Genomic DNA, 25,840 nt, shown 5'->3' with positions numbered 1-25,840 from the left:
AGACATGAAATATCAGAAAAACTTAAAATATGCTACTTTCAAATGCTTAATGTCTTTTCAAGACACGGTTTGCACTGTGAGCATATGCAATTCATTCTATCCTTTCACTGCTTTAAGAGAGAAAGCATACTCACTTTCCCAGTGTATTAATTTTATTTGAGATTTAACATCACCAAACAGCAGAAATCATCTCCTTTACCATATACTGAAAGATTTTTTATTGTTAACATGATGAAGCCATTCCTAAATTATTGAAATCAGTAGGATTTTTGTCACTTGCAGTAATGGAAAGAGGACTGGCACTATTGTTTTCCCTTTGGTCAAAGAATTGTTCTGAGTCATAATACAGGACTGACTTCTTTTATCATGACTTTACCTCTATTAATGTTTTTTTTCTTTATATCTAGAAATCATGTTCTGAATTAATAAAGTCTTGTATATACTGAGCTCTTGTACTCTAAGATGGGCAATGGGTAAGAGGAAGCATTTTCTGCTAATACAGATATGAAAATTCTTTACTCCAAATGCAAAGGTGAAGACATCATATTTGCCTCCCCAATTAAGTGTCAGATACTCAAACCAGTAAAGTTATTTTATATGTCTTCAGACTTAGCACAGTGGGAAAAAGGGTTCCTGGAGTGAAGAGCATCAAATGGCTTTCCTCAGTGTTAATACCAATATATGAAAACTAACTTTGCTTTAATCTCTGATCTTTTAGTCTTGTGGTAAATGAACAGAAAAAGTGAGGGGAGCCTAAGGGTCATAAGCATGAATAGTTCTAATTTATACGGTCTGAGAAAATAGTCTGTGTAATTGCAAATAGTATAATTCTTTAAAACACACAAAGTGGAAGTGTCTCTTGGGAGAAAAAAAAAAAAAAAAAAAGCTCTGGGAGAGTTTCCTTAGTCTATATGGTTCTGTCTTTATGGTAGAATTCAGAGAGACACTGAGCAAGAAGAAACCAAGAGTTAATGTCAGATCTCAGTGTAGTTACACTGCAATGCTGTGCCAGTTATTATGGGCATAATATTGTCCTGCCATAATGACAGTTTCCTTATGCCATAAAGAAGCTTCATGTTTCCATGCAACCTGTATTACTGCATAACATAGAATTTTTCCAGATAGGTATGGCACCACTACCTGCCAGTCTTCCTATATTCCATTTTTCCAAACGACCAATCAGGATTATTTTCTATAATTTTTTTTTTGCTCTTTTCAACAAGAATGCACTGAGGTCATAGAATTCCCCTAAACAGGCAATGTTAAAGGCACAACAAGAAGTCTGTCCCAGTGGAAAGCAGAGAGGTCGGCTATGACAGGAACTCTTTAATGCCATAGACATTGAAAAGAAATCAGCAAAACCCACGACTGTTAATAATTACATGACATGATGTGAAGAACCAAAATCGGGATGACTACAAAATAACATGAATTAGAATTAGACTAGGGCTTTTTAAGTGTATATATACCAAGTGCAAAACTAAAAAGAAAGAAGAGCAAATAAGAGATGAGAGGGAAACCTTCATTTTTCTTTGGTCTGTACAAAAAATTAGTAGCAGTCACCAACAAGTTTGGAGAGTTTTAATGAGAGAACAAGAGTTTGGACTACACAAAGTGAAAGAATACCTTAAACAATATTTATATAAATTTGGTTACACAAATTGCCAGTGAAATTAATCTCAAACTATTATGAACTAGAGGATCATAATTAAGATCTCCAGCAAGTGAAGAAAAGCAAATATAACATTTGTTTCCAAAAGAGAGAGAAAGGGCATTAAGGGAAGCCAGACTAACTCAAATTTATGCAAGCACAGTAGAATAAAAAATTAAATAATCTAATTTAAATAGAATAAATTATTTAAACCTACATTGTTTAAACCTACAGAATAGTAATGTAAGGGGAAACAGCCAATATGGGTTTGTCAGGAGCAAGCCAATCTATTTTCTGGTTTTGACAGGGTAATCATCCCAATAGACAGGGTAGCAGGAGAAGACATGATACATCTTGACTGTTGTGTCAACGTTGCAAGTAAAATAAGTAAATGGAGCTAAGAATATGAAAAAAAATCATTCTCAAAATGAATGAGTGGTTCACTCTCCACACAGTACACATTTGAAAAAGGGGATGCTCTTCGGAGCCACCCTACCTCTATCTCTACTCAAATTTTTAATTAATAACTTTGATGGCTTCTAGAGAGCATATTGCACAATTTGTGAATGATTCCTATATAGGAGGAGTTGGAATTCTTTTGGAAGAAGAGATTTGACAAAGGCAAATAATGGAGGGTTCTCTGGAATCAAGGAGTCATATAGAAACCATCAAAAGAAACATACAATGCTTGGCAAGGAAACATTAATGAACAAAATGAGAAATAATAACCAGGCAAGATGGACCACAGGCCAAAAAGGTGCAAGTGGTGTCATGCTGCTACAAAATCATGCCAACACCTGCTTGGGATGGTGACAGAACAGCTTCATGGAAGTTGGAAAAGTGAGTCACTCTCCTGTGCTTGGTGTGTTTGAGATCTTAGGTGGAATATCCTATCTGCTTTTGGGGACCATTCCTTAGAAAGTTTGCAATCTGTATTGAGACATTTTAAACAACTGATGTTTAGAAAGTCTAAATTATTAGAAGGAGCTGAAGGGATTGGATTTGGTTAGTCAAGAAAGAGAAAAAATAAAAGACTGAAGGAAACATAATAGTCTCCAAATACATAAGTGACTTTTAGAGAAAAGCTGTTCTTTGTTTGACATAGGAAGAAAAAAATATCATAATCTTACCCTGCAGCAAAGGTTATTTACCTCAGATATTAAGAGGATTTTAAGAGCAGGTTGGAAGAAATTGGGTCACATTCGAGCCAAGTGTTTAAGTCTTCCATGGAGACAGCAAATGAATAACCTCTATTTTTCTGCATCTATTGTAATGTAAAGCCCATCTGAGCTTTTTGAGAAAAATCCATTTACTCTCCTATAACCAGTTGCTGCCTAATGTTAATACAGCTCCTCTCACAGCAGTGAACCCTCCTCCCTGGTGGAAGTAAGATGTGCAAAATATTAACAAAATCTGAATATCACAAGAGGTCTTAGAGGCACAGGAGAAATACCACCCATTGTGGGATTTTCTGGTTTTGATGAGGTGACCCACAGAGTACCTCTGCTGCTCCTGAGACATCTGCCAGCCCTGATTTCAGCTTTGGCCTCACCGATGCTAGTGTCTTATTTAAAGTGAATGATGCAGTATTTTCAAGCTAGTAATCACAAATTCTTACAGATGCAAAGAAGCTCCATAGGAGCTGCAGGCTTTTCTGTCAGTTCCACAGTTTTTTTCTCTGGACTCATTCAACAGCTGACAATGTTATCTGTTTAGGCAATTATCACCCACAGCAAGGATTTCTATCTCAACCTAATCAGGAGCTCTGTGCTTCTTGCACTGATATTTTCATGCTGGTTATAACTGATCTATCAAAAAAATCCCAACTTTATTTCCAGTGTATGTGTCTCAGGATGTGTTCAGGTCGGAAAACTAGACTCTGCTGGGTTTTTGGTTTTGGTTTTTTTTTAACTTAGGAAAACAAACATTGCAGCAGAAGGAACTCTTTTCCTTATGGTTCACTCTGCTGCTCCAAGTTACTGGAGTGCAGAACAAATACACCCTTATATTTAGTTTAATTTTCACAGTCAGCAGCCTGTTTATCACCTTTAAATGGAATAATATATTCCAGACCACAATCTGTGGCCTTATCACTGTCACCATGTTGACAGTATATCTGCCTCAAATCTCACCTACATGTTCTCAACAGCATTACCTGGCTGCAAGGTCTTGGCCAGCTGCTGGGTGTCAATAAAAGAGGTGACAACTTGCCCGTGTACAGCTCCCTACCTCTCTCTCACGGTGCAGAGCAACACCTTATTTTATTACCTTCTTCCTCTGGTTTTAGTTATAGGTGTCCCCACTTTTATGCTGCTGGAACAAACATTTCTGAACCATCTTTAATAAACACAGAAGTAATGCAGCTGAAAGAGTGTAGCTATTCAAATGCTTTAAAGGCACATGATTCCTGAATCAATACTTTAATAAGTTAATTAAATTCCATTATAATGGTTTTTATAAAGGCAGCAGCCTTATTCCCTCATGTTAATCACAAATGTGCAAAAAGTAAAAGAATGTACAAGTAATTGAGTTCTGTTTTCGACAGGAAAAAGCTTTTCATGGAAACACTGTTTGAAGTTACTCAATAATGCTTTTAAATAATACTTTGGTATATTAGTATTTTTCTTCCTCTTTTTATTTTTTGATATCACCATAATGGAGGGACTAAAATAACATTTAGCTTAGAACCATGTCTTTATATATGTTCCAATTGTTCCCATTATTACAGCTGGCAGAGATAAAGTGGCATCTGAAGTGTATATATAGTATACACAAAAGAGTCCCTGAGATAAAAATTCTGTGATCCTTAAATACTTTCCAAATGTCTCCAAAGGGATTTAACTTCAATAAAGAAATTTAACAGAGAAAAGCAATTTCTGATTACATAGATCTCTTTTTTGCCATTTTACAGGGTTTAAATTGAATCACTGACCTAAAATATTAATTTTGAAAGTGAAAAAAATTTCAGAAAAGTTGTTTATGCTTTCGGTTTTGTTCTCTGAAGACAGCTGAATGGCAGAAAAATGTATCTAGCATTGTCTGCTTGTTCTAAATAATCCCTTTTAGTAGGATTAGTCACAGTATTCAATTAAGAGAAGGAGCAATTAATTATAGTCTTGTGAAATGAAGAAGAGAAGAATTTTTGAAATGTTCTTTCCTCCTCACCTTCTGTATTTAAAATATAAAATTGCATTATGTATTTTTCAGATATGGAAAAACTTTCAATCTTCAATTTAAACAAAAGCGGTGGGGATGAGCAGTATATGACATAAAATTAATTTGGATTGATTTTTTTGTAGGGTAGAGGAATGTATTGCCAAAATGAAAAAGATTTTGATTTAAAACAACCAATAATCCATGAAGCAAGGCTTTGCTGCTGCAGAGCTGTCAGCAATTTTGGTCAAGCGCTTGTGCTCAACCCATGCAATTTTTATTTTTTTTTTTTAATGGTTTGTTTGGATGTTTGAAAAATTGAAAGTGGTCCTACTTGTCCTCATCACCATGGCATGATTTTACTTAGTATGATAATGATATAATGCTCATTAAAACCCTTAAGGGGGTTTTCTACCCTTTGTTACAAGGCTTGCATAACAGCTAAAAAGATCTAAATATTGCTCTGTGGAAAAAAGTAGCATGAGGATAAATTTCTGTAAGAAAAAACAGTAGCTAGAAAGCTACAAAGGAGAGCAGTGTAATAATAAGGGTGTATCACCAAGTCTTTGATAAACTTAGAGAAAATGACCACAGATTATTAAAAGAGACTACAGGGGCAGTGGGGGCAGTAAACACAATATTGAGAAACCACAATTTTCCATATGTAGGTTGTGTAAATGGTACAACAGGGGCACAAAGACTCTCGAAAAGATTAATCTGAGAACCCCCAGAAGAGAAAAAACTCTTATTAGCCTGAAACTGTACATCAGGCCCACATCAATAAGTAATTGTGCAAGAACCACATCCTCTCACTAAATTTAATGGGACTGTAATCCTATCACATGCTTGAAAATGCTTTAAAAAATACACTGCATAAAAGCTGACTACCAGAAAGGAAGAAACTAAAGGAAAATTGGAAGGGGAACCCAGAAGGGCAAAATGCTGGTAGAGGAGTGTGAAAGAGGTGAAGGACTCAATGCTGTATGTGTACAGTACCTATATAAAGGCTGCTCTTCAAAAGATACCCATTTATAATTGCAAAGGAAATTGCTAGACCAGTGATAAAGCTTGCTGCTGACACAGAGTTATTCAGGATTACTGGCTGCAAGGAGTTGCCAGAAAAATTCTCACATGAAACTAATGACTGGGTGCAAAATTTCAGAAAAGTATTTGTGGATAACTGCCAGGTTATGTGCATAGGAAAAAATAACTAAGTTTACAGGCACAGAGGTACGCTCTGATTGTGTTCAGGAAAGCTATTGAAATCATCAATTTTCATTGCCCTGAAAAGTATTAGATGAGTGTTCAAACCTGGTTAAAAAGTATTCAAATATTAAGAACAAAAATTAAAATGCAGAAGAGTGATAGAAAACAAATACTTTGTGCAACCATACCTTGAATACTTTATGATATTCAGGTTTTCTCCATCTCTGGAAGGATATAGCTGAACCAGTAAAGGTCTTTATAATCATCAGAGGCACAAACTGATTTTGTATGAGGACAGATTAATGAGCTATGGCTCTTTACCTAATTATATAGAGTGTCATCACAAAAGTGTCTTAAAGGAAGTGTGTAATTCATACTGCTCCTGAGGGAGATAGCATCCTGGAATCCACAAACTATATCAAATTAGTGGATAAGGAGTAAATTTCTGTGCTTTATTGCAACATGAGAACCACAGGGAAAGATTTAAAACAGAAAAATATATATATCCATAAAATTAAATTGCAAGTTAATGTGTTAACATGTGAATTTGTGCAATCAGAAGTGCAGGTGAGTCCAAGAAAACATCCATGGAGGGCAGATCCATCCCTGGCTATCAGATACAGCTCTTAGGCTGCCAACAACAGGAGGCAAGGGGACAGGGCATCACTCTTCTTCCCTTCTGTTTTTCCTGTACCTCTGGTGCTGGCTGCTGCCACAGCACCATGCTGGAGGGATATTTTCTCTGACCCAGAATAACTTCCCTCTGTCGTGATATTGTTTACACCACCTGCAAGTTTCTGTATTTATTGCAATCTAGGACAAAGCTACTTTTGATTTAAGGTGCCATTCACTATAATAAATGCACTTTCAAGCATCCACATCCTTGTTTTATAGTGTTTGGATGGTAGAAAATCACCTTAAAATATGCTGAACTGATGGTGAAAGATTGCTAGGGTCCTGAAGGACCAGAGAGACCTTTTTGTAGTCTTTCAACAGTTAAAGGGGGCTTGTTAGAAAAATGGGGAGGGACGTTCTAAACTTTATTTATATCACATAATAGGAACAGATGTTTTACAATGAGGGTGTGAGGCACTGGAACAGGATGTCCAGAGAAGTTCTGGATGCCCTCTCCCTGGAAGTGTTCAAGGCCAGGTCAGCAGGGGCTCTGAGCAACCTGGTCTAGTGGAAGGTGCTCCTGCCCATGGTGGGGGGATTGAAAGTAGGTAATCTTCAGGTTCCTTCCAGCCCAAACCATCCTATGATTCTATGAAATACCCTCTCCAGTGCCACTGACTGGTCAGTTTGAGAGGAGCTGCAGGAGAAGCAGATCTGAACTGTTTCCACTGGAGGGGAGGGAAGCAGGCTCATGTCACTGCTGGGCTGCAGTCAGGCCTTGGTGTCTGTGCCTCACTGCCAGCTCACTCCACCTCTGAAGCAGCACTTATACTGCAAGTGCAACTCGTTCAGTTTAAACAATTTCAATAGACAACAACTTTGATGTCAAGGAAAATAAAAAAAGTATTTTTTGTGAGCTGCTTGCTTTAAGTGAATGTGGCTTCATGGTGGTCTTGGATTCTCACAGGCTAGGCTTTGATTAAGAACAGTTGTGTGCAGTAATATGATAATCTGTGATTTCTGGATAGTGTGATGTTGCCCTATGCAAATGCTCTGTTTCCTAGATTTATGCATTTTTTAAATTGAATACATCACCCACGGCTTTTAAAATTATCTGACAAATTTATCTTGACAACACTAAAGTTTTGTTCAGTGTGAGATTGTATTAATAAACTGTAATTTCCTTAATGATACTTGATGCATTTTTAATTACAAAGGCCATAATATTTCAGTATCAACATCTCAACTACTGCTAGAAGACCTAAGCTTTTGGAATTGATTTCTGTTGATCTCAGAAAAGGGAAGCCTACAGGCAGTCGAATAACTGAATGATAAAACATCCTATTTCTTCAAAGCTTGCCTTTTGATCCTCACATTGCCACTGAGACTCTGAATGCATCATTCATTGCAGTGTTTTCCTGTGACAGCTGGACTGCATGCTGTTATTCTTTTAATTGCAAAGTGTCTCTTTTTCTATGGCAAAATGGATCTGATGCTGAATGGCTACCCTGACAGGCACTTAGAGACTACACATACAAAGCTTCTGCTAGCATTTTCTATACTTATGTTTCTAGAAATAATCAAGCCTGCATTTTATTTATTTTTCCTTGAAAGACACATTATTTCTCTGTGGAAGCCATAATTTCAAAGGCTTAACCAAAAGATGGCCTGTCACTGTAACCTGAAGTGGCATGCATAGAAATGTCTGCTCGATCTGGCACAGGGCATGTTTAAGAGGGAAATATTAGGTTGGATAATGATCATTAATTCTATTGTTTTTTGTTTCCAGTGTCTTTAATATGTGCTCTTTCCTTTCCAGCACTATTACAGGATTTAACATTCACTTGATGTAACAGAACCTTTGCCAGAGTCCCTGCTGTGCACCGAGACCTAATCAACCTCAATGTTTGTTGTGAACTGTTCCAAAGCTGCTCAGCCTGAGAGCAGGAGCTAACCTGAAGCACTGTCATTCTGCAAATCCCTGCCAAAGTCTGAGACCAATTCCCTTTTCTAATGCAAAAATTTTTCTTGAAATGAGAGTGAAATTTAAACTGGGCTCTGGCTCAAGGCAAATTTTATTGCTTGAGCTCCACCATCCTACTGATGAGGTGCTCTTCACATCTCAGATGTTTGTCTGCCAGGAGGTGGGCATCACACAGGAGTGAGATTATCTATTTGTTTTAATTATATATATTTGTTACTGGGAAGAAGTAGACAAATGCTAGTTGACCAAGTATCTTTCACCAATATGTTGATTCAACATTCCAGGTTGCTTTGCCACTGACCAGGTTGTAGCCATTCATTGAGAAAAGATTATTTTGTTGTTTATTGCCAGCCTGACAGATGCCAGTTGTTTCAACATTTCTAAATTCTGCTGTGTTTTTAAAATATGTCAGGGTGGTAGGGACTCTTTAGAGTTAAAGTTAGCACAATGTCAGAGATGATAAAGGTAGCACAACAGAAGATAAATGATGTATTCCTGTGGTGCAAACCACCGGCTTCCAGTGTGTCAGCGCCTGTCCCTGTCCCTACACTCTGTATTCATTAGCACCTCAAGGGATACTTATTCACCTTATCTGTTCTGTTCCAGTGATACACCATTTTTCAACTGGAAGAGAGCTGCATGCAAGTGATAAAAGAGATGGCTCACATCTTGAGAGTAGGAGGCCAGATAATGATATATGTGTGGGCAATGGAGCAAAAATTGGGAAGATTTGAAAAGCAAGACAACTTTGTTCCTTAGAAACCTTCACCTCCTTCCTGCTCCTCAGGTGAGCCTTGCTCACATGGAGTACAAAAATCAATTCTTCACAGGGACAAAGAACTGGCTTTGAAACAGCCCTGTCATAAGTTGGATGGGACTTCAGAGCTATGCAGGACAGCAAGGAGCTCATCCTGCAGAGGGGAGAAAAAAGCACTGTGCACAGTGTCAGAGAAATCTCTGAGATGGTCTCTGTTCTCAAGATCACTTGACTCATTATTAGATTTGGGAGATCTGTAGCACCAAGAAGGGCTCGTTAGCTATGGCAATTACAGTGTTGAGCTGAATGAATTAAAAAGGGAGAAAAAGTCGAAAAAAATCCAGAGAGCATGGCTTTCTGCAACGTGCTTCTCACTTTTTCTGCACTGAGAACTGAGTTTCTAAAATACAACTTTTGAAGTGGCTGTTAAACCTGTGCTGCCCATGTCACCACACTGCTCAAAGGCTCTCAGAAGTTGCCATTCAGAATTAGGGCAAGCAACTGCACAGCTCCCTAACAGCTGCAGGTAGTCACCGTGGTTGCAGCTGAGTGACCTGATTTCACGTCAGAAAGAATTAGCTGTCAGACAACAACTTAAAATAGACTATCACCCAAACCAAGGAGCTTTCTTGCTAACCTCAGAGCACAAGCAGAGTAGGCACTTCTGTGCAGAAATAAGTGAGAGTGCCCTGACCCTGGATAGCCAAGTTGATAGCCAAGAAACTGGCAGAGCTGACAGAGCACCATATTTCTGAGCTATGCATTACTCATTTGTACCACACCAAATGCTGCATGATCACAGAAAAGTGGGGAAATTCTAGGGAAAAATCCCTTATTGAAGTGCACAGGGAATACTTAGAGGTTCTCTTTCTTTTGAAAGCTCAGCACCTTTGAAAACCGTTCCTGAAATTTTTATAGCCCTGGGTTTGTTTTGGTGAGAAGGGCTTGTATGAAGAAGAAACTGCTTTGAACCTCTCATGTTCTGTGACTATGTTTTCTTTGATTTTGTTCTTAAAATACATATTTATTGACATATTTTCCTACAGTTATTATTTCAGGCTAAGCACACTTTAGCACACTGATCCCTTTTCATAAACAGCTGCCAGCTGTGGTTTGTTGTTTGAAAATAGAAAAAATGCAGTTGGAAGGTGATTGCTGGATATTTCTTTATGTGTGCATCAAAAGTCTTTGTTGTTCATTTATTACTACATGATCATTCATGTCAACTTTTTATTTTAAAATTTATTGTACTCTGCCGTTTGATGTAACATAACATGGGAAGTAACTGAAAGATACACCATTTTATTACCGTTCCTCTTTGTCAGCCCATATGATATTTCCAGTCATATGAGACAGACTGGCTTTTATGAGAATTGCTGGGTGTACAGAGCCCTCGTGGCAGAGGCAGTAACTCATGACACTGTCACATTCCAGAGATATTTTCACTTGTAGCAGCCACAGTCAAGGAAGCAAAGAGATATTTGCCACTACCTGACCCCTCAAAAGCAGTTCTAAAAGGGGGCTTCATGGCTTAAGGATTGCTCTTTCACCCTGCCAGTAAAATTAGAAGTCAGAAGGATTTAGTAACCCATTTAAATCTCTACAGTGAATGTGCACAGCACAGAAAGGTGTTCCAGCGACTGCTAGTCAACTGAGAAAATATTTATTAACATAATGCTTTTATCTGCAGACTCACCTTTTGCAAAGATCAGATTCATTACCTAATTTTTATAGAAAAAGAAACTGTAACAATTTACTGTTAAAGGTTTGCAATGTAAAGTAAATATTTGGAAGAAAAACAAACAATAATCCAAAACAACACAGCTGCTTTGCTGATGTTTATTTGTTAATGCCTGTCTATAATTTTACTTCCTGCTTTTGTTTCCATGGATTCCTGAAGCAGCACATCAGAAAGCAAACTTGTTCTCTGAGAAATAAGCCCCTGCATGTTCTTTACATGCCTGTCAATTGCAGATGTATATCATGTTTTCAGACCTAGCATGAAAAAGTGCAGGAACCTCTGGTTTTTAATGCACTTTAATTCAATTTGGATATAATATCTGTAATAACATTTCCTTTACTTCCTTCCATGGTACCATCATTGTACATCTTGTATTCTCAGGTGGAAGAGCTAGATAGGCTAATCAGTGTCCTCCATCTGTAATGATTGCCTCTGCAGTACTCCTTTTTTCCCCCTAAATGTTAGTTTAGCATCATTGTGCAAATGGAGAATATAATTTTCAGACACAAAATGTTGCTGCCATCCAGCTCTGATGACACCATTCCCTTTATTTCATACAAGGATAGCCCAGTCCAACCTTTGAATGAGTGGCCCACATGGGGACTGAACAACCTTAGCATTACTAACACCATTCTCTAACAGCATCTTTGTATTTTTCAGTGCATCTTCAGGTTTCCCAAAGCAGCTCTGAGCCCCTCCATCATATCTGCTCCCCTGGCTCAACAGGCTGTTTACCCACACACTGCACAAGAAAAATGCCTCTGATGGTAGCTGCCAGTCCTTGCCCTCAAGCACACCTGATACTTAGATTTTCCTGGAACAACACAGGTATTTTAACTGAACCTGACTATTCCTGTTGGAAGGTTTTAGCCTGTTCCAGCATTCCCTTAGAAAAAGGTGCTCATCATCTGCAGTTCTCCCCTCAGGTGCCATGAGTCACAACTAGATTTCTCCTAATGCTGATATCCCTGTCTACCTGATCCATGCCAGATGTTTCCAAACAAGATCCATGTTACAGGGCCAATACTAGCCTAGCTGGAAAGATTTTTAATCTCTGGACAAGTGTTAGCAGCTCTAAAAGCAACTCTCACGTCAAACAAGGAGTTAATGTCTTTGTTTTGAATGAGATGAACTGCAAAGGGCCACCTCTGCAGGGAAGTTCTGCCAAGGAATGGGTTGGACCTGCTTCCACATGGGATGCCTGGCACTCACAATGGCTGCCTCTGGGCTTCCTGGGATCAGATTTAATCCAGACTCTGGCAAAAGAAACTACTCCCAGACATAGCCCTCAAAGTGGGAAAAAAAGTTAAAATACGTATTTGAAAAATATCATGTATCAATAAATCTTCACATTCATATGTCAGAAATGTTATAAAGCCATAAACTCTAATCTAAATTCTTGTTTTGATTAGGATGCCAGAAGCAAAACCAGAACTGAGTGCATTCCTTAATTTCTTCAACACAGTCTGCATTTGCAGTCTGCAGGGTAGTGCCAAGGGATATAGAGGGGAAATGCTCTGCACTCCTGAGCAGCACTTGATCCAATTTGTTTTCCTCTTGTGCTCTTTGCTGTCCTGCACTGGACTCTAGAATAGACAGGTACAATTTTTCGGGCTTCATTTAGGCATCGAGTCAGCAGATCTGTATGTAAATCTAGTTTTGTACTCCTTTATTGCCTATGGAGTTAATGGCATGTTAATGGTTAGTTCCTCTAGAGGATGAACAACCCTGAAGGCTTGTTTGGACTAGCCAGCTCATGTTCAGCACCTGCTTCTCTCTTTCCATTGCTGGTGGAAGGAGCATGAAGAGGAGTTCAGCCATAAACACTCAGAATCATCATCACCTCCACCTTTTCACCAGGCAGTGCTGATGACACATCCCTGCTATGTAAAAAGGTTACTGCTTTTTGTCTTATCTCTGCTTTACTTTACAGCATCCACCACTCTGAATTGATGGTCATTTGAGGCTTCACCTGTCCAAGGGACACTCCCAGAAAAGCTTCCAATGTCTGTCACTAACTCTGATCTCAGTGAGGATCTCCTTCACACATACTAATATAAATAAAACTGATGTCTTCCCTCTTCTTCTGATTTGCAGGTCACAAAAAATTCCCCAATATTGGAGATTTCTGTTTTCTCCACAGATGGTTGCTGTGCTGTTCATAATTTCTTTTGTGGAGCTCCAGGAAATTGTCCACAGCTACCTCAGGATCCTAAGCACAGCACGGGGTCCTTTGTTCTGTGCTTGCTACATTAACCACTGTCACACTGAGTCCCACCCAGCCCATGCAAAGGTGGCACAGAGCAGCCAGCGCCGCTCATCACTGAGACACTGTGAGCACAGCAATGTTTATCCTCCTTCAGCATAAACAGGTTTGATGAGGGTGAGTCAATCATAAAAGATGTTTGCCTGCTGGGTAAATGTCTTTCTTCTAATTGTTTGCTAATTGGCAAACAGCTAACCCCACCTATCAAATTTTTTTCTCCAGAGAAAATGCAGCCAAGAGTTTCATAAATCTTTTTCCCTCATCCTTTTTAATTTTAAAAATTGTTCCAAGTATCATTTGGTAGCTATCACCTAAGGAGGCATTCTGTTTGAGTTAATCAGCTCCTGCAAGGTTATCTGTGATCCATCTGAAAGTGCCTTAGCCAGCATCTTGCTTTCTGTCTTAATTAGCAATTACTGGCCTAAAATTGTCACTTACCATAGGCATTTGTACTGACCTCTCAAATTAAGATCATCCACAAAATTAAATCTGGAAAAAGCCTATTTGGTTACTCACTCTATCTTCAAAAGTGCATTTATTATTCATGGTGTGTGGCAGGGAATATAAGTATAGGGTATGATTGAGAACACCCCAGGTGACTCGTCTTTGAAATGTAAATACAATTAATGAGTGTACCTGTCTTCCCTCAGGATATGTCCTTGCCTGCTTTGTCATTCTGATTCATTCTTTTTTTCTTCTCTTTGATGGGGCTCCTGATTTTCTTCCCTTCCTTCTCACTCAAGACTGAAATAACATTTTGCAGAAGGATTTTAAGTGGTAAAAAACACAGGAAATATTCCATGGATTTATCAAAACCCCTGCTTTACTAGCATGCCTTTCATATCTCATTGTGACCGGGAGTGAGCTAAGTGTTGCCTTTATACTTTGGCACAAAAATCATTTGACACGAACATACTATCACAAGTTTAAAAAAAGAACACCAGCTTGCTTGCAGTGAAAGCCCACATTGGCAACATTTAGCTATAGTGAAACTGTGCCATTCACTATCTCTCACAGACTGCCAACTAAAAACATCACATTTCATACAGCAAAGTAGATTGTCCCAGGGAAAACCAAGAAAAATTATTTGGGGACACATGAGGTCGGCCAAGAGAGAGAGCTGCACAGTAGGTCTCCAGCTCTCAGTCTTCAACTTCCCCATGCCCAAACTTTATTTTTTATAACCATATACAGTGGCTTTCAAAAAGGTTGAAACACACAAGAAAGACCAACACCTACTCCATGTCTTGGGATAGAACTGGAGAAAGCTCCAAGAAAGCACCAGGACAGAAGTGGTGGCTGCTTGGAGAAACACAGATGGACCAGTGGTGTCAGTGATGAAACTACATGCTTGTAATAGCTGGTGCCTCGCTCCTACTTAGGAGGTGCCAAATCCACCTCCACTGAACCACCACCTAAGGCTCAAATGATCGGGACACATACTAACTCCAGGATTGCTGAAACAGAGCAAACAATTTCCTCCAGAAGTTCAGCACACACACTGTACACAACTGTAGAAGACAGACAAACTTGTTACAGGAATGTTTAACTGTTACTGGGGTCAATTTGCAAACAAGCAAAGCATCCACAGCTTTAAAAAGAAAAGAAAACAAAACAACAACAACAAAAAAGAAGCCTGGAGTAGGAGCCAGGGGTCCTGGTTAATTTGGACAGAAAATAATTTCAATTTTGATGACAGAGAAAATTCTGAGTCAATTCTGAGTCCCAACACGTTGAAGTTAATGGCAAATTATTTTAATCTTAGCCATTTTGTGAAATGCAACTAATTCCTGACATGCACCTTGCATGACGAACTATTGATTAGCCTTCAGGATACATTCAACAGTAGAGGTCAAATTCTTTTAATAACATTCCTCACAGGAGTTAACACTTGGACTTCAGAGATGGGGAATAAAGTATGAATGTACCATTCACCCTTTGCACAGCTGATCTCTGCAGAGCAGAGAGTTTCAACAGAAGTACTTGCAGCCTTTAGTTTCTTGATCCTTTTTTTTCAAACCAGTTTCACCTCTGGCTTTCTGTGCTAGCATGAAGCTGACTCCTCTGCAACCCCTCAGACACCTTCAGTGCTTAAGTCCCACGTGGGAGGGAGCAGCTTGGAGTTTTCATTTCCAGCTAGCAGGAGGTGTTGCTGGATGAAAGCGAGGGTAATCCTCTCAGCATGCAATTCAGCAGCAGTTCCAAGCAGGTCTCAGAAGATGAAACCACCTGAAGAAATGGATCATCTAGAGGTTGGTCCTGTGCTAGTCAGTGTTCAGGAGTCTATCTGCACTGCCTCTTCCAATTGATTTGTGAGGCAGGTGTGCTATGCTGTGTAGGTCCAGCACAGCACTGTTGCTGGGCCGTGCGTGTGCAGGCTCAGTTGGACTCATCTTGGAGGTCTTTTCCAACCTAAATGATTCTGATTCTAGTCCAGGCTTGAGGCAGCTGTGCCCACCCCCGGAGATGCTTGCTTGCCAGGCTAACATTCTGTAGTTTTGGTAAAAGGATTTGCACAGGAGCCCCATGAGGGGAAAAGAATGGCAGAAAACCCTGTTTTATTTCTGATAGCCACCTGCATGAGCTCAAGGGTCCCTGCTCTCTTCAGCAGAGCCCAGCACCTCAGATATGCACCACACTGCCTCTAGAGAGCTGCAACTACCCCTAAGGGAGGGGAAGCAGCATCTAAGGCAGTGAGTCCCTAAAATGTTCCCAGAAAGCACATTTACTGGTCACCATCGCAGAATCTCTCAAGGTGGAAGTCACTCCTAAGGATCAAGTCCAACTCTGTGCTACTCACAGGATGAACTAAAACTAAACTCCATGACAGTGCAACATCCAGACATTCTTTGAGCTCTGACAGGCTTGGTGGCTTGACCACTTTCCCTGAGGCCTGTTACAGACACCAAGTCAAAATTTCCTGAAAAATTACTAGCAAGAAAAGACACGTGCAGAGATTCTCAGATACTGTGCCCATGTGTTTAAATTTATGTTCTAGACTGTGAAAGACAAGAGGCAGGAGTAGGATGAGCAGTGGGAAATGCTGGCTCTCAGGAAGAGTGATAGTCACTTTCTCTCACAGAAATCCTGTCATTTTACCATTTTCCTATCCTTGGCTACTCTTGATTCATCCCAAGTAGAAAAGGATAAAAATGAAACTACAAGTAGCAGCAAGAACACATAGAGAGATTAATATTGGGGTTTCTGACTCCTAGACAAAGCTGATGAGGCCTTTTGAAAGAGAAGTTGCTCCTCTGCTCTGACAAACCTCCAATACAGCTCCTGCCTCTCCATCCTCCTCAATAACACTGCCCCTGTGCATTTCACAACCCCCCACATACAACCCTCTTCTCCCACATAAGCTCTTGGGTTTGGTTTCTTTGGAAGGGGGAAGTGTTTCACCATCGTTTAAACATACACTTTTACTTTATCACACACTATACTTTAGTAGTAGAGAAATCAAAAATTCTTCAGCTTTTAAAAATCCGTAGATTAGACAAGGCTCTGGACAGAGCAGGGAAGTTTTTATGTGCAGAAATTATGCCCACTCTATTACAAAGTTATGCCCTATTTTGTAATGAATTTCAGTATTCCTTTCCACTATCACTGACTAATTTAATGTTTCTTCAGGATCTTTTGACAGTGAAGACATTCACAATATGACAAGTTACCAGTGCTGTGGATTTGGTTGACAAGCATATGGAAGGAAGAAAACACTCATCTTCTTCAGGAACCCAGCTGAGCAGGAAACAGGGCAGCACCATCTTACTGAAAATGAATCTGAATACAAGCTGTGCATTAACACCCTACATGTAACCCTGAAGTCCTTGAGAGCAGCAGTATTTAATTAGGCTTTAAATACTGTCTAGTAGTAGCCTAAATTAGCATGGTGAAGCAATATAGAGAATGAATTCAGTAATTTTTAGAGTACCATGGTACACAGACATAACATGTGAAAGACTTGCAGCACAAGTATTGTTGGTTTTCTATTATTATCATTATTATTATTTTGGGAAGTTGTTTTTTCACTTTTTCTTGTTGTTTGTATTTCTTTGGATTATTTAAAACTTCAGTGGCTCCCTTCAGTGTGGGATATCCCGCCTTTCTGAAAGATGCCTACATCAAAGGAGATGAATGTACCTAGGCAGACACAGTATAAAACACCAATGCAGATTTTTGTTTATATTTTCTACAATTTATTTTGCCCTTTCAAAAATGTCACGTATCAGTTTAAGAGGTGAAAGATATTTGTTGAAAGCTGAAACTTTGCCTGAACAGCATTTTGTAGGTTGAGGTAAACCCAAGAGTGTCAGACAGCACAAGTGGACTTGCCTTATGAAGGTATAATCCCTCTAAACAAGGTGTTCCATGTGATTTACAAGCAACAACAATTTCAATGCAACTGCTTACAAAGAAAAAAGAAAGAAATAATTTAGTGTGAGCACACCACAGAAATCACTGAGGCTAAAAAAAAGGAGCCAGAAAAACACTAAGGTGCATATATTAGCAGACAGAACATACATGTGTTCAAGGTGGAACTTGGCAGAACATGGAAAAAATATCTTTTTCCTTCAGCATTGCCCATCTGTGATTAACAAACAAAAACCAAGCACACAGCACCTGTGCTCTCCCTTCTTAATGTCAGCTTACAAATACTGCAAAGCAGCCCTGATCTTACACATCTTCCAAGGCAATGTGCTGTCTTTCTGGAAGGCCAATGCATTTTGTATGGATCTAAAGATGGATTTGTGGCTGTAAAACAATCCATCTGGTTTCTAAAGCTGAACAAACATTGTTTTACTAAATAGCAAAATAGAAGATTTGGAATTATTCCCACATGTACTCAAGCACTGACAAGCAGACGTTTGCAACACCATTGGTATCTTGACCCAAAATTCTGTGTATGACTTTGGGCATCAGAGTTAGAACATCATGTCATCCAGCCCATCCTCCATGAACTTCTTGTAAATTGCCATAAACTTTGCAACAAATGCTTCCAGATGATAAATGGCTTTGCTGCCCAGTTGCAAGCGGTGTTCATAGAAGGCTGCCATCTGTGCAACTTCACCTTTCAGTTGTCCATCACAATTATTTAGAAGTTCTGTCAGGAGACCCTAAAATGGGAAAAAACAGGGCAGTATTTGAAAAATTAGATATTTTTTGTTAAGAGGATAACCTTGGCTCTTTATATAGCCAAGCATTAACCAATAGTTCACTCATTAATCCAACAGCAAAGATATTCATTTACTGGAATAATTTATGCCCTAATAAAATAAAATTAATTAATCTCATCTCCAAATACTATAACCTCTATTGCATGAAGGCACATGGCCTGAGGAGAAGTAGTACCAAGACAGCAAGTGTATTAAAACCACTTACTTCTACCTTGACAGCATCAAGCACAAAGAGGAATAACATTAATAAGAAACAAGGAAAGGATTATTTAGAATTTAAATGTCTCTGTATTTATGAACATATTTATGTGCAGGCATGAAAGACAAATTGACTGCAATACTTTAGTCATTACAACACCCCAAAATGCAGTATTTTAGAGAGAGCAATAAAATCATCACAAATCCATTTTAATTAAAACAGCCAGGATTATGTGAGAACTATCTCTAGACCATTTCAAGTTTATGAAGAGGAAGTGAGTAGAGAACATGCACTTTTTCCTCTCAAACACTGCAATGCAGGATCCACTAACCTACTGCAAGAAAGTTAAAGAAACACCTTAAGTACCAAAACCATCAGAAAGCAGAAATTTATTAACTTGAGAAGAAATATGTCTGATGGCAAAATAAACATTAGCAGGTTAAGTTGCAAACATTATTTTTGATCATTGTTCTACTCCAACTGTCTTCAGCATCCTTTCATCCTGCATGAAACAAAAACATGCACATCCCACTTGCTTTTTTCTTCCCAAGGTGACATCTCTCTTTTAATAGTCCTGCTGGTCTAGCATCCTTCAGCACATCTCTCCACAAAGACGTTGCAAATATTGAACTTACAACAACAGAACTTTTATAAAAAAGAAAACCAATCATATCAAGATTAGCCCGTAGAATCATATATCATTAAGGCTGTGAAAGATCACCAAGATCAACAACCATGCTTTAATATAGTAACTGGCCTGAGAAATCAAGAGGACTAAGAATGTCCTCCTTTATTTTTACTCAGCTATGACGCTGCTTTTCTTTGACCACTGAACAAGTTTTAGTCTGTTTGGAAGAAACATAGCTTTTCATCACTATTTGGATAATTTATGATGTTTTGGTGCATTTTTTTTTAAAACAAGCTTTAGTTGAGACTGTCAGTATTAAAATTTATAACACATTAAGAGCCAGATAGTTGAATTACCTTCATTATAATCTCAGGAGGGATGCAGTGTGTCAGGAGTTCATAAAGCCGTCCACGGACTTCTAAAAGCCTGTTAAAAAGACACCACAAAACATGAGAAGTATGAACCCAAAGTACACTAATGTCATTTCCCAACTAGTGAAATACACTGCAGCAAAAGAGTCAATCCAAGCAAAGTTTCTTTTCTGCTTTTGGTTAAAAAATCTAAAAGCATCACGAGTCAATTTCAATTCAAAGGCTGCATATCGCCTTTTACTCAAAAGATAAATTACATACTCTAGTTACAATGGTCTCTGTTAATCTAGAAGGAACAAGGCTATTATAATTTGTCTCAGGATTGTTTCCCTTTAAGTCTTCTTCATATCTAAGTTATTCATGCTTAAGACTAGTGAGGAGACACAAACAATTTATCAGAGACAGAGAGGTCCTTTATGCTCTTTTTCTTTCTTCATTGTTTAGAAGAAGGGGTAAGACAATTAGTTGGCAGAACTGACACAATTAGCCAATGCTCAGCTTTTGATAACAGAAGGGCAGATGCTACAAGCATTTAAATTAAGTGACATCTCATGCAAGTAATACATGGAACAGACTTAAAGGATCAGGCTTTGAATATGACAGCAAGATGGACACAGGGGTCACCTCCTAATGTGCTCAAAAAAAGCAATGATTTCTCACTTCCCATTCTTTTACAAAGGTGTTTTATGCTAAAGATGATCAAAGAGAAACTTTAAGTAAAACAAACAAACCAGAACAACTACACCCATCCACCACCCCCACACACAAAAAGAAAAAGAAAAAAAAAAAAAAAACAAAAAACAAAAAACAGGAAACATGCAACTGAGCCCATGATTACTTTAGGTTATTAAGCTTTGACAGGAAAAACCAACAGTTTTTCACCAACACTCATTCAGCCTTCTCTGGCAATTCTAAAGTTCAACTCCTCTGGCTGAAAAGTACCAGCTCCAGTAGAAATACAGAAAATTACACATAACTGGAGATGCCACATTTTTGAATATACCTTTTTTTTTTTAGGTTCCACAGTAACTGGAAAACGTAATTTATAGCTCTTAACAAGTGCATTCACCTACCTCTGTGGTGTCTGTTGACCAACAATAGCATTTGCAGTTTCTCTCAAATAAACTTCCCAGTCCATCTCAGGAATATCTTGATCAGCAGTAAAAGGATACCTACGAAATAGTATCTTCTTAGAAATTACAACCAAAACAAATTGTAGCCTATTTTAACAAGGCCTTAGAAGCAAAGTCATGTATGCGTCTGACAGTATAATTTAATTAATTTTTGCAGTGACTTACTGTTGTACTCTGCAGGACTCACACATAAGTAGTGCTTTCCGAAGATTCCTGCCAGATTTCTCTGCAATCCTTTGAGCCAGTTCCTGAGGAAGGGTCAGGCCTTCTTTCTTACACACAGTGGACAAGACATGGCAGATCTAGCCAGAAAACAGATATCAGGGAGTACAACACTTAGCAAACTGTTCAGCACATACAGATTCTCCTGTTAGAAAGACTTCTGGACCAGTCTTTTGTATGCCATGCTTGGCAAACCATCCAACACAAAAGAAAACTAAGGTCATTATGTGAAAATAAAAAGTCCACAGCAAGAACTTATCTAATAAGAACTTTAAAGTAACTTATTTTTGCTTGTTTACATACATCCTCAATGCTGGGAGCAGGCACTCGTACAGCCAGGCATCTGCTTTGAATGGGTCCTATAATTTTTGACATTGAGTTGCAGCACAGGATCAACCTGCAGGTCGCCATGTACTTCTCCATTGTTCTTCGCAAAGCATGCTGAGCATCTTTAGTGAGTTTGTCAACTTCTGTTAACAGCACCACTGAGAAAAGGATTAAACATAGTGGGGTTCTATATTAATATCACATCTTTCTAAGAAAAAAATACTTTTGACACACAAGCAATAATACCAAAATAAGTGAAAGCACACAGAAAAAGACAGCATGAATCCACAGGCAGGAAAATAAAGATTAAGGTTACCTGCATGCCTTTTTGACTGCACAATCTTCATGCAATATACAGGTACAAATAAAACAGCGAACTGAAATCACCCCATGTTTAAAAAGTATTTTGTTTGAAGTACTTTTTAAAGGCATTTTACTCACCTTTAAAGTCTCGTTGAGTACTTGTCTCAAGCTGTTGGGATTGTGCCACTGTCTTCAAGAGCTCCTGAATTACCACACGGTCATTGTTTCCTGCATCACTGTACCAGGAGTTTGAATAAATATTGTTTTAAAACAACTTTCTATTGCATATAAAATACATCCTCCTAAAGTCAACTGAATGAGCAAAAATGCCAAAAGAATTCAGAAGCTGCTGAGTTAGAATTAAACTAATAACCATATACTTTGTTGGAAGTTACCTCCTCTATAATAAAAACAACTCAAAACTTGTGCAGGCACAACTGGATTAGTAGCACTGTATTCAAATGTAGTAAAACCATTGTTAAATGTTTATTAACTCATTAAAAAAGAACTTTTTTTTCTTAAGATGAGAAATCTAAACTTTTGTTACTTACAGTTTGAACAAGGACACACAACATGAACCTTTTAGCTCATTATGGGAAGAACAATTAACCCTAACCACATAATTGGATGCTTGACTCAAAGTACTGATGTAAATGCAGGATTTTATTCTGCAGAGTCCTTCCCAGAAATTCACTCACTTCCTCTCCCTGTTAGCCATTCACCCATTCCATGTTACTCAAGATGCACATGACTTCATCATTGTTTTAATTCAGTCAAACTTCACAGGCCACTGCACAGCACAGAGGTTTACTGTCTGGTCAGACAAACATGAAATTGCTCAATCACTGAAAGCCTATGAATCTGCATATTAATCCTATATTAAGGATATTAATCCTTAATCAAAACTGAGCACTTTTGTATTTAAATTGAAATATAATTATTTTATTTTTCAAGCTCTAAGTACTCTATACACAGTAAGAGGAAAAGTGTTAGTAGTATCAGGTTATCACAGCTGGACTGCATGGTCACACATTTGATATCACCAAAATGACATATTCAAAACAGTGATTACCAATAAGGCCCAGCTTTTACTGATAACTATTTGTGTCTGTATTAGAACACCAACAGATACTCACTAATCAATAAACAGATCAGCTGAAGAATGAGTTTTTAAAGGAGACCTGGCACAGTAGAATAACTTCTAAAATGCAAACATCATGAGCTATGGTGTAGCAGTAACCAATACCTACCAGTACACAATGACATTCACTTGCTGTGATTTAAAGTAACATTATGGGTCTTCAGGAAAATACAAATATTTGCTTTGTGTCTCCAAACCAGCCATTTCATAACTGCCAAAGAAGTTGTAGATAGCTCCCATTACAGCTTCTGCTGTTTAAATGAATATCTGACCTCACTCAAGACAGGATCCACAATATTTAGTGGTGGCTTTTCCCTGCAAAAACACTTTATTTGGAGAGCTACAAGGTAAACCTTTCTTTCTTTCTTTCAAATTCCCTAATTTTTGTATTTATAAGAGGACTAGTGATATGGAGGTGTTAGTTCCAGTAGAAGTTCTCAATTTCAACTGAAATGGTGAAATCTGTCAATTCAGAATTGCTTCTGTTACCAGTCCTCAACATCAGCATGCTTATGTAGCCAGTTAAACAGAACTTTTCTGCCTTTAGTATACCGCAATCCAAATTTTTGTTCATTTAGAGCTGTTCAATTAAAAATCCTCTCTCTGCTCCCACTTGCAGACCAAACACACAGATCATTACCTAAATTGCTCAGGCAACAAATTAGGCAATGAGTTCCTCATACACCCAGGCTGAAGGCACTCACAACATGGCCAGAGCCTTACCTTTGAAGTGAGGCATTTTTACTGCACACTTACCTCGGGTTAACCTCAAGGTGGTAATTACTTGCAATGGTGCTGATTTCAATCTTCTTCTTAGAAGGTGCCTATGTAGAAAATTAGCATATTAAGTTTCAGAAACTGCTCTAAAAATCTCTTATAGCTTATACCTGGCTAAGTCACAGGCAAACCAAGAGTGTCAGAGATCAAAGAACTCTCAAGACACAGAATTCTTATCTGCTTGAGTCCCAGCCCCACCTCCAAAGGAAAAAAGGAATACTGACACATCATCCAGCCTGTAAAATAGAAACAGCAGAGATGCTATTGTCCAAACTGAACTGTAAACAATAAATTAAAAACCACTCTGAACAAAAACACCTACACCGCAAGAACAGCCAACCAGGCACAGAAAACAAGAGAACCCCACATCCTGAAGAACATCTGGAAAGTACTTTGCTCATATAACCAAACTGGTATAATTAATTACATAAAAAAGGTTGGAGATACTGAGTGCAAAATAAAAAATTCATTTTTAAAACTCAAATAAATACAAAGGCCTTACAATAGAAATATGTCAGTATTTCCACATTACTCCACAGAAGACAGGAAATTTATTTCTTTTACCGTTATACTCTGATGCTCAATCCTCAGTTTTTCCACTCCTGGACCATATAACTCCCTTAACAAACACATTATTCTTGTCTTTTTTCCAGCTCCTGATGGTCCATATACCAACAGGTGAGGAAAGTCACCACACTGGACCTGAACAAAAAGAAACAAGATCAGTTAGATTCCACAGTATTTCCCTTCTAAGAACATTTATCCTTTCATTTTCACCCAAGTTTATGATAAAAACTTGCAGCTTCATCGCAACACACCTAGAATTAAAACTGCTGAAATCCTTTCCTGCAGCAACACTTCCTGTAGAACATCATATTCATCTGAATGCCATGTGCAACTCGTTTAACTTCAAACACCTCACAGCTTGAAAAATACCCCAAGCAAAAACCAACAACAAAACAAACCTCAAAAAACCCATTCCAACACTTATATGCTTCCCACGGTTACTAGAGTGACAGCTGTGAGAAACAGACAGAAAAAAAGTTTGAAACAAAGTTTAAAGCAGATGCTTATATACAGTTATGACATATATATATATATATATACATACATACATGTTTAGGAGTTTATTTCCCGAAAAGCTAAAAAGCATGATGACTTGGAGCACACTTGACCACACCCCACAGAAAGCACTTAGATATTACTAATATCACTAATCCCTGAGGAAGTGAATGTGCCAGTCGGTACATCTGGCAGGGAAAGCAGTCCTGACTCTCACTCCCAGCTTCTCGCCTCAAAAATCTCTGTTAACATCAGGCAAACAAGCCAAGCCCTGTTCTCAGGGACACCGAAACCAGCAGTGAGAACATGTGCACAGCACTCCTGAAGGAGCCGAGCCAGATTCCGGCGGCACGAAGGCCTCGCTCCCACGCAGGAACACCTGCCCGCGGCACGGGCGCTCTCGGGGAGCACGGAGGGAAAGCTCCCGACCGCGGCCCCACAGGAGCAGCACCCAGACGGTTCCCCACTATTGCAGTGATGGAGATTTCACAGCCACTCTGAGCAATCTGTTCCAGTGCTCCGTCACCCGCACAGTAAAGCTTTCCCCCCTATTTCCCCCGGGGGGATCCTCGCTGCGGAGAGGACCGAGAGGATGCGGAGGCCGCCGGGGCCCCGGGCAGAGTCCGGCGGGGAGGCCGCCGGAGCACGGCGGCGCCGGGCAGGGCAGAGCAGAGCAGAGCCCGTGTCCCACTGACCAGGTTGCGGAGCCGCGCCGCCTGCTCGCGGTGGAAGTCGAGGCGGGCGAGGGCGCCGGGCCGGTGCTTGTCTGCCCACAGGCTCATGGCGCTCCAAAAGCCCGCGGCCGGCGGCGGGAGGCGCGCTCCGTACGGCGGCCGCCCAGGGACAAACTCCGGCGGCGGCCCCGCCCCCGCGGCTCCCGCCGAGAAGCGCGGCGGCCGCGCCCGCCCTCAGCCCCAGCCCGGCCCAGGCGGGGATCCTGGCACCGCCCGCCCGGGCCCGCCAGAGCTGCGGGACTTCCCCTTCCGGAGGGATAGAGGTGGCCGTGAGCCTTGGCAGCAGCAGTGGCTGTGCTCCCTGAAGGCTTTGACAAGAGAGCCGCTTACCAAGCGCTGCGCAGGAGGTTGACTGCCCGCCTGGCTCCCCATCGGGGGAGCGAACACTCCGAGCGC

The 25,840-nt window shown here is 39.5% G+C and overlaps 1 protein-coding gene across 1 annotated transcript; it reads right to left on the bottom strand.

The window, feature by feature from the left end:
• Positions 1-17,546: 17,546 nt before the first annotated feature.
• RFC3 (replication factor C subunit 3) lies at positions 17,547-25,608 on the bottom strand. Its single transcript, XM_056503617.1, has 9 exons — positions 25,406-25,608; positions 24,213-24,350; positions 23,628-23,695; positions 21,869-21,966; positions 21,404-21,585; positions 21,044-21,180; positions 20,819-20,917; positions 19,731-19,800; positions 17,547-18,487 (listed from the first exon to the last, which is right to left on the bottom strand). The coding sequence occupies exons 1-9, from the start codon at positions 25,490-25,492 to the stop codon at positions 18,296-18,298; spliced, it is 1,071 nt and encodes a 356-aa protein (XP_056359592.1). The 5' UTR covers positions 25,493-25,608; the 3' UTR covers positions 17,547-18,295.
• Between the last annotated feature and the right edge of the window lie 232 nt (positions 25,609-25,840).

This window comes from Oenanthe melanoleuca, chromosome 1 (assembly GCF_029582105.1).
Source record: "Oenanthe melanoleuca isolate GR-GAL-2019-014 chromosome 1, OMel1.0, whole genome shotgun sequence".
NCBI classification, from domain to species: Eukaryota; Metazoa; Chordata; class Aves; order Passeriformes; family Muscicapidae; genus Oenanthe; species Oenanthe melanoleuca.
Note: the sequence above shows the minus strand (reverse complement) of the source record. Positions and strands in the feature narration are given on the sequence as shown.